The 10,006-nt window shown below is 41.1% G+C and overlaps 1 protein-coding gene across 1 annotated transcript in view; it reads right to left on the reverse strand.

Moving 5' to 3' along the window:
• The window catches only part of Exoc6b (exocyst complex component 6B), a 629,077-nt gene that overhangs the window by 537,165 nt on the left and 81,906 nt on the right, over positions 1-10,006 (reverse strand). Inside the window, exon 2 of the mRNA XM_008824711.3 lies at positions 2,117-2,282. Coding sequence (XP_008822933.1) covers positions 2,117-2,282 — 166 coding nt within the window. The remainder of the gene's footprint in view (positions 1-2,116; positions 2,283-10,006) is intronic.

The raw sequence follows: 10,006 nt of genomic DNA on the forward strand, positions 1-10,006 counted from the left end.
CTCTTTTGTGAATTCATTCAGAAGTTTATCCCTATCTTCTTTTAGCTCTTTGATTTGTTTGTTCATGTGTTCTTTAAATTCATTGACTTCCTTGGTCATGTTTATGAGTGTTCTTTTAAATCCAGTGTCTTGGGTTATCTCTAGGGGTTCTCCTTCTAGAACTCTTCTACAGGATTGGTGGAGTTTGGTGGGGACATAGTGGTTGGCTTTCCATTTTATTATTCTTTTGTTGTGATTTTGGCATATGAATTTCTTTTGTTGTTTATGATTCCGATATGAGATTTATGCTAAAGTATGCTTCTGTTTGTATTATGCAGGTGCCTAGATCCTTTCTTCATTGGTTATGTAAAGCTGGTTGGTATAGGGTTCAGGCTCTCTCAGGTTTAATTTGGAGGGAACTGATGGATTCAGATCAGCTATTCAGGAGTACCCACAGAAGCCCAATTCAGGTTCCAGTCAGGTACACTCGGGCTTCCTTCACCACATGGAGGTAGGATCTAGGCTCTCTCAGGCAGTCCCCTGCATTCCCCTGCATTCTCAGTCTCCATGCAAGAGGGAGGCCAGAGGGAGGCCAGAACTGGGCACTCTCTGGTAGTCTGCTGAAATCAGAGCTGCTACACCAATGGAGGTTGAAACCCACACTCTCAGGCTGTCTACTAAGATCTCAGCCTTAGCCTACCAAAGCCAGATCTGCCCTGGGGCCTTGGGAAGGGCCTCACAAAATCCCAGGTAGGGAAATCTGTATGGCGCAATTAAGGGAAGCTCACCACCACATGGAGGCAGGATTGGGGGCTCTCAGGTAGCTCTCCTCTGTTCCCAGGCCCTTTGCCTGAGGGAGGCCAGAGGGAGGCTAGAACTCAGCACTCTCTGGCAGTCTGCTGAGAGCCTAACATATTCTTTTAAATGAATTTTATACTCACTGTCAAGCTAACTCCTTGCAAAAAAAAAAAAAAACATAGTAGGATTTTAATTCAAATGCCAACAAGAAAAACAACATAAAAGCAAAAAGACTAGAAAGAAGAAAATGAAACTATTAGCATTTACAGATTATATGAGTATTTACATAGCAAACACCAAAAATCTAAACTACTTGATATAATGGAAGAGTTGAATAGAACAGTTAGATTTCAGATCAACAAGCCAAGTCATTTCTTCAAGAAAAGGGAATTTTCTCTAAGAAAAGGGAATCTACTATGACTAGCCTCCTTCCTGAGCATGAACGTGACATGGAGAAAAAAACTTCATGCTTTGGTAGATAACACTCCACAACCACCACAGATCTTTTACTGTGGCCTAGGTGCCGTGTATAAATAAGTCGACAGCAGTGCTTGGAACTCTGCCATCGTACTGGGAGGGCTTTTATCCAGCAAAGAGGCAGTGACATCAAGAGTCACACCATTTCTGTTTGAAAGAAGGAGTTACTGATCATTGGTTCTGATGTACTAGTAGGCATCCCAATTAAACTAACGACCATTCTTCAGAGTAAAAAGCCATAATCTCATTTATCTGAGTTTTGGTATAAATTCCTTTCCTTCATAAAAATTTAGTTCAGATATGGTACATACCTGAACATGAGTGTAATTCCAGTGTTTTGGAGACTAAGGGAGGAGAATCACAAGTTTGAGGCCAGGCTGGATACACAGGGAGACCCTGTCTCAAAAAAGTAATAATAATCTTAAGAGAAGTCAAGAGAGGAGAGTAGAGAAGGGGCAGAGTCAGACCAAAGGAAACCCGAAAGTATCATACTAAGGATGCTTAACTGTTCTCTCGAGTCTAAGCAAAGGGAACCACTCAGGCTTTCACATCCAGAAAGCACCAGGATATACCTCAATGTTGCATGAACTGCTCCCAAAAGTTAAAAATGTTACTTATTATGATTACTTCATGGCAATTTTGTGACTTTGGTCATGTTATACCATTTATCTTTACCTCAATTCTGCATCTATAAAGTGGGAATAAACACTATCTATCCCATAAAAATAAAATAAATCTGTGCTACAAATGCATCCTGCAGTGTAGTCCCGACTCTTTCAATGGTAAGAAGAACCCAGAAAGTGCAGAGAAGCAGGTATCCAGAAGAGGGCAGAGAGGAAGGTGTCCAGTGGCTTCTCCTTACTTTGAGTTTCTGAGCTTCTCCCCGTACTTTCAGCAACTCAGTAATAGAGTCTACAAAACCCTGGTAGTGAAAGTTGCACATTTTCTCAATCTCTCGGTCGTGATTGCGGATGCGAGATTCTAGCTTCTCCATGAATCGACCATGCTCCTCACCATCATAGACAGACCTTAAAAAAGAAAACATTATGAGAAGAAAGAAACATAAACCCAGAAGAATGTCCATAAACTAAACAATCAGGATGCATGAACCACCAAGTAAGCCAGCTGTATTAATACTGCCCCAATGTTAAAGGAGTGTTTTTATAGGAAAAATTTAAAAATTTACTTTCTAATTCACTTAAAAATACATCAGAGTATTCAACATAAAACTGTCATCCCATAGTGAAAGGAGTGAGTGAGTGAGTGAGTGAGTGAGTGAGTGAGTGAGTGAGTAAGTGAGTGAGTTAGTGAGTTAATTAGCTAGTTATCTGTTTGTTTGTTTGTTTGTTTGTTTGTCTGTTTTGGTCTTTTTAAGACAGGGTCTTCCTGTAGCCCCAGCTGGCCTGGAACTTGCTATGTAGACAGGCTGGCCTCAAACTCAGAGAGATCCACCTGCCTCTGCCTCCCCAATGCTGGGACTAAGGGTGTGCTACCATGCCAGGCTAAGACTTTATTTTTAAGCCTCTTCCTCCCATCTCAAGGATTTGATTCTCAAGCAAGTTAAGATTATTCTCATGTCTTTAAGCAATCTCTTCATCATTGCCCATGGTTTGTTCTCTGTTTCTTCCTACATTCCTCCTGAACTAGATTATAAACTCAAGGTCAAGAACTTTCTCTTATTCACAGACTCAGAGGCAGTAAGTAAATACACATTGACTAATGAACAGCTAGCGCTTACAATGCTTCAACAATCACACATTTGATTTCTGTCCTTGATTTCTGAGTCTGGACTCGTTTGTGGTTCCAGATCATCACCCTGCATCCTCTGGGTGAGAAAGTTCGTTTTCTTCAGCAAGTCAGTTTCACACACACACACACACACACACACACACACACACACACCCCTTCCAGTAAAAATTCTCAACACTGACTTCAGAAAAGGCACAACAATCAAGATTCATTCCCCTCCCTGGGGAAGAAAAGAAGATGATCAAATAAATTATAAACAATTCTCCAAGTGGTTGATCTTGCTGAAAGAAGTATCTGAGGTATACAAAACAGAAGTCACTACTGACATTTCAACAAGTCTCAAGTTTAACTCTTCTCCTTTCAAAGGAACAGAAAGGAGTCTGCCAGGTAAAGGCACTCATATTCCTTGCCATGTGGAAAACAGGAAGAATCACTCAAAACTCTTTAAAAGTTAAAAGACATTACCAAATTCAGGAGCCAGGTGTGGGGGCACAAACCTGTAATTCCAGCATTTGGGGAGGTGGGATGAGGAATTCAAGACCAGCCTCAACTAAATACTGTGAGGCCAGCCTAAATTAAATAAGGTCTGCTTACAGCCACTTGTGAAAGAGATGTACTCTTGCTCTGGCGTGTGTTACTGAATATGTTAAAGTTGTAATGAAATGCTTCTTCTAATCATATAGTTATTAAAAAATAAAAAAAAAGAAAATAAGGAAAGAAACTCAGAACTTCCAGTAATTTAGATTGATAATGCCTTGCTGAACTTCCTATTTAAAAAAAAAACTAAACTAAAATCAAAGACCAAAGGAAGGAAATGTAAAATGTAGCTGTCTGATTGTGAGGCTTTGGTCTTAGCCATGTAATTAGCTACATATCTGGCCAATTCAGGTAATCTTTCTGACTCTTAGAGCGTTCTCATTTACAAAAATCAGAAGCAATCAATTACACTTCCCTGAAGTACTAGCTTAAAGTTCCGCAATTCACCTCTACTGACAAACTCGGTCACAATGTAAAAGAGCAACACATTTTGAGACGAGTGTACAAGGTGATAGTTCTAATTTCAGTACCCTACTGTTTCTTTTTAGAATGTTTATTATTCTAATACTTTCTTGAACTGTGATGTAGAATAATTTCAAAGGTTTAATTATTTAAAACAAAAATAGAATAGGAGTTGGTTGAGGTGATTGAGGCAGGGTGATTATTTGAGGCAAACCTGGGTTACACAGTGAATACCCAGTCAGCCAGAGGTATACCAAGACCCTAATCTCAAAGAAAAAAAAATAGAGTTTATATCTAAAACACACATATTTAAATAAAAGAATGTGGACAATGTTTAGTAGACCTTTGTTCCATGGAAAAGTTCAGGATCCGTGACTCCTAGGTTCAGTGTGGATTTGTTGTACACAAGTGTACACACTATACATATATATATATGCATGTGTATCTCCTTTTCATATACTATGCATCCTTTTCATTTTGCATATTTTTATATATTCATTATATATATACATATATGTGATATATAGAATAGGATACATAGCTTCCATCTAGTTATCATATAGGTTAAAACATACTGATTTGGTCTCTCCCCCTATCCTTGGACCCTGGCCTGCTCCTGCTCTTTCCACTCCAGATCTCTGGACTACCCTCTTCATACCTGCCCGCTGTATCTTGATCCTCTGCACTCAGACCAGTTCAATTCTCCAACCTAGTTTGATAGACCCTCCACAAGCTGACCCCACCCCCACTTTGCCCCTGGCCTCCAGGTCTGCCTGCCACAAACATGCCTACCACCCTTGTAAGTCAGATCCCAACCACTGCATCTTGATTCTCCTGCAGCCTGAGCAGCTCCACTCTCTCCCTACCCTGTCTCCCTTCTAGCCTTGGGCCAAGGCTCACTCCTGCTTGCCTACCTCAGATTTCTGGACTAGCTTCCTAACTCAGACTAGCTTAATCCTCTAGCATAGTGTGTTAGATCCTCCACAGGCTGACCCCACCCCTACCTTGCCCCTGTCGGCCTGAATCTGCCTGCCACAGACACGCCAACGCCTCGCCTCCTAAGTCAGATTCTGCCCACTGTGTCTTGTTTCCTCTGCAGCCTGAGCAGCTCCTCTCTCTCTCTCTGTACTCAGCCCTCCTTCCAGCCTTGGGTCCAGGCTAGCTCCTGCTCTTTCTGCCCCAGATCTCTGAACTGCCCTCTTGGTCCAGACCTGGCCACTGCATCCTGATCCCTTGAACACAGACTAGGTCAATTCTTCAGCTTCATTTGTTAGATCCTCTACAGGCTGTCCACACCCACATCTTGGCCTTGGCCCCCTTTCCTAATCTGCCTACCAAAGACATGCCTACTACCCAGACCAGCCTACTACCCTGCAAGAGCCTGAAGCACATACCAACTAACTTTTCATACCTGAGCAAAAAACAACCAAGATACATCAACAATAACAAACATCAACTAACAAAGGAAGAATAGAATTTCCTATGGACACACAACCAACAAAAGACATCCATATGCCTAAACAGGAATTCAAAAACGCAAATAATAGGAAAAACAGAGAATATGTCCCCAACAAAACCCACCAGACCTACAAAAGTGTACTACAATGAGAATTACCCTGAGGAACCCCCACTACAACAGACACATGATCAAAGAACACAAAGAACTCAAAAAGGAAAGGCATAAACTTCTGACAGAAGCCCAAGAAAACAAAAATATGCAGCTGAATGAAATAACAAAAATAATTCAGGACTTGAAAAGTGAATTTATAAAGGAGATATAAAAATAGTGAAGAAAAACCCAACTGAAATAAAGATGGAATTGAAAAACTCAGTAAGCAAAAGACAGGAGAAAGCCTCACAAGCAGAATGAATGAAATGGAAAACAGAATACAAAGACTGAATGACAAAGTTGAAGCAAAGTCCTCAAGCAAAGACTACAAAAAATTTTTAAACACACAGGAGCTAGGTGTGGTGGTGCATGCCTTGAATTCCAGCACGCAGGAGACCCACAGAGAATACTTGAGGCAATACAAAGGACCAAAGATAGGAATGACTATAGCCAAGAGGTTACAGAAAGAAAACAAAGAAGACAAGTATAGCATACATCACTCATCAAAGAAGCTTTTTTTGCAACAGATGGAGGCTATTACACAGTTCTACAACTGGTCACACACGAAGAATATATGTCTGAGAGATGTCCAGCACTAATGACACATCTACAATGGAATCTCTACATCTAAGGCTCATGGAACATAGTGGAACAGGAGGTGGAGAGAATACTAATACATCCCTCAACTCTCACGGGCAAAGCTTCCTCATACAAATGTGATGCACACAGAAGGCCATAATTGGCTAAGTTTTAAAGAACGAGAGACTGCAGAGTGTGTGTGCCTCGATAAGACTCCTATATTAAACCTCACTCACCCATGGCTGAGGGACCATTTCGGAAGAGGAGGTGGAAAGATTTTTAAGAGCCAGGGTTGGTACATGAACATAAGCAAACAGAGGCTTTCAGGTCAATGGGAACTTGCTCATATGAATTTGCAACAATGATGAGAGCATGCACCAGACTCTTGCTGACTCAGTCAGACATTTCCCAGCACAGAATGAGGGAAATGAGGCCCCAACTCTACCCAAAGAATTATTGGCAAATAATTACTGCTACATAAGGGAGAGTATATCTCCTTTCAGGGAGTGACTCTACATAGGCTGACTAGACTCCAGTAAATGAATTTGCACCATGGAACATCTGGGTACAAATGCTTTGCTGGATAGGACTTAACATATATGACAGAATTGATGAAATCCAGTGGTGTGGGGGGGAGGGGGGTTATGGAGGGTGCAGATGGGGGAGGGAGGTCTAAATTTGATTAAGATCTATTATATGAAACGCACAAAACTCAATAAAAATATTTTTGAAAAAATGTTTAAAAAGCATGCTGATTAGCCAGGCATGGTGGCGCACACCTGTAGTCCTAGCAGAGGCAGGTGGATCTCTGTGAGTTCAAGGCCAGCCTGGTCTACATAGTGAGTTTCAGGACAGCTAGGGCTACAGGGAGACCCTGCTTCAAAAAGACAAAAAAAAAAAAAAGCATACTGATTAATCTGTAATTACAAACTGCCTACAACAGGAAAAAGCCAATGTGAACTTTACTTTACAGTTCACACTGAATAGCATTTCAAGTATATTTCAGCATAACTTGACAGCCAACAGATCTATGAGATACTAAAGACAAAAATAAGAGGCTAAGGCTGAGATACTAGCAGAAAGTCTCAGAGGGTGGGTTCTGACCTCCATCTGGATAGCGGCTCAGAGCTCAGCAGACGGCCAGAGAGTACTGGGTTCTGGCCTCCCTCTGGCCTCGAACTACCAGAGGGCCTGAGAACCCAGGAGACTACCTGACAGCCCCTGGATCCTGCCTCCACCAGGTGGTGAGCTTCCCCTAATTGCGCCATGCCATCCCCCTACCTAGGATTTTGTGAGGCTCCTCCCAAGGCCCCAGGGCAGAGCTGGCTCTGGTACCCTAAGGCTGAGATCCTAGCAGACACCCTGAGAGGGTGAGTTCAGACCTCCATCAGTGTAGTGGCTGGAATCTCAGCAGACCGCCAAAGTGCTGAGTTCTGGTCCCCATCTGGCCTCACTCTGGCATAGAGTTGACAACTCACAGGACTGCCTGAGAGAGCCTGGATCCTGCCTTCACCTGGTGAAGGAAGCCTAAGTGTACCTGACTGGAACCTGAATTGGGCTTCTCTGGGTATTCCTGAATAGCTAATCTGAAGCCATCGGTTCCCTCCAAAATAAACCTGAGAGAATCTGAACCCTGTAGCAACCACCTTTACATAACAACCAATAAAGAAAGGATCTAGGCACCTGGATAATACAAACAGAAGCATACTTCAACTTAATTCTCATATCAGAATCATAAACAACAAAAGAAATTCACAGGCCAAGATCACGACAAAAGAATAATAAAATGGAAAACCTACACACTATGTCCACACCAAACCCCACCAATCCTATAAAAGAGTTCAACAAGTAGAACCCCCTAGAGATAACCCAGGACACTGAATTGAAAAGAACAATCATAAATATGATCAATGAATTCAACGAATTTAAAGAATACATGAACAAACAAATCAAAGAACTAAAAGAAGATAGGGATAAACTACTGAATGAATTCACAAAAGAGAAACATCGAAGAAAACTCAGGCAGAAATGAAGAAGGAAGTGCAAAACTCAATAAGCCAACTTGAAACAACAGGGGAAAGCCTCACCGCTAGAATGAATGAAATAGAAAACAGAATATAAACACTGGAGGATAAAGCTGAAGAATTGGACCACACAAGCAAAGAGTATGGAAAATTTTAAAAAACACAGGAATGGAATATGCAAGAAATGTGGGACACCATGAAAAGACCAAATCTACGGATCATAGGAATAGAGGAAAGAGAATTTCAGGTGAATGGTGTTGACCAAATCTTAAAGAGGATTGTAGAAGACAATTTCCAGAAATTAAGGAAAGACATCCCCATACAAATACAGGAAACACATCCCCTCCCAAGGCCCCAGGGCAGATCTGGCTTTGGTAGGCTAAGGCTAAGATCCTAGCAGACAACCTGAGAGGGTGGACTGCCTCAGAGAGCCCAGATCCTGCCTCCACGTGGTGAAGGAAGCCTGACTGTACCTGACAGGAACCTGAATTGGGCTTCTGTGCCTACTCCTGCATATGGGATCTGAAGCCTTTAGTTCCCTCCAAATCTTCTATGATACAAAAAGCCTGAAAGAATACATGTGCACAAAACCAGTACAAAACCAGCCCTTCAAAGCAATACAGAGAGCAGAGAGAGAGACAACTATACCCTAGGGGCAATGAAAGAAAATAAACAAAAATATAATCTAGGAAACACAAAATTACACAGAGAACACAAACAGCAATCAAAATGATGGCAACCAATATACACCTTTAAATAATAACCTTAAATATCAATGGACTGCACTCCCTGGTCAAAAGACACAGCCTAAGTGAATGGACTAAAGAAAAAAATCCATCTCTTAGCTGCCTGCAAGAAACCCATCTTGCCTTCAAGGATAGGCACTACCTTAAGGTAAAAGGATAGCAAAGAATATTCCAAGCAAATGGCACTAAGAAACAAGCAGGGGTTACAATTCTAGTATCTGACAAAATAGACTTCAAAGTAAAACTAATCAGAAGAGATAAGGAGGGTCACTTCATTCTGATCAAAGGAACAGTTAACCAAGACGATATTACAATCCTTAACATATAGTGCGCCAAATTCTGGTGCACCCAAATTCATAAAAACAACACTACAGGACTTTAAGACACAGATTAAACCCCAACTCAGTAATAGTAGGGGACTTCAACACCACACTGTCTTGATTACACAGGTCAATTGGACAAAGAATAAACAGAGAGACATCTGAATTAAATGATACTATACATCAAATGGATCTAACAGACATCTTTTGTTTATTCCACCCAAACACCAAAGAATATATTTTCTACTCAGCACCTCATGGAACTTTTTCAAAAATTGGCCAAATACTGGACCACAAAACAAACCTCAATAAATACAAAAATATTGAAATAATTCCATGCATTCTATCAGACCCCAAAGCAATAAAGCTCAAAATCAACACTGAACAAAGCCTTAGTCACTACACAAACTCGTGGCAATTGAACAACACACTCCTAAACAATGAGTGACTCAAAGGAGAAATTAAGAAAGAAATAAAAAAATTTCTGCAATTCAACGAAAAGGACAACACAACACAACACAACCTCTGGGACACATTAAAAGCAGTCCTAAGAGGGAAGTTTATAGCTCTAAGTACCTACATTAAAAAATTAGAAAGAGCCCAGATAAATGACCTAACACTGTAACTCAAGGCAATGGAAAGGCAAGGACAAAGATAACCCAAACCCAGCAAAAGAGAAGAAATAACAAAAGCCAGAGCAGAAATTAATGAAATAGAAACAAAGAA

Source organism: Nannospalax galili, unplaced genomic scaffold (assembly GCF_000622305.1).
Source record: "Nannospalax galili isolate Female #2095 unplaced genomic scaffold, S.galili_v1.0 scaffold389, whole genome shotgun sequence".
Lineage (NCBI taxonomy): Eukaryota > Metazoa > Chordata > Mammalia > Rodentia > Spalacidae > Nannospalax > Nannospalax galili.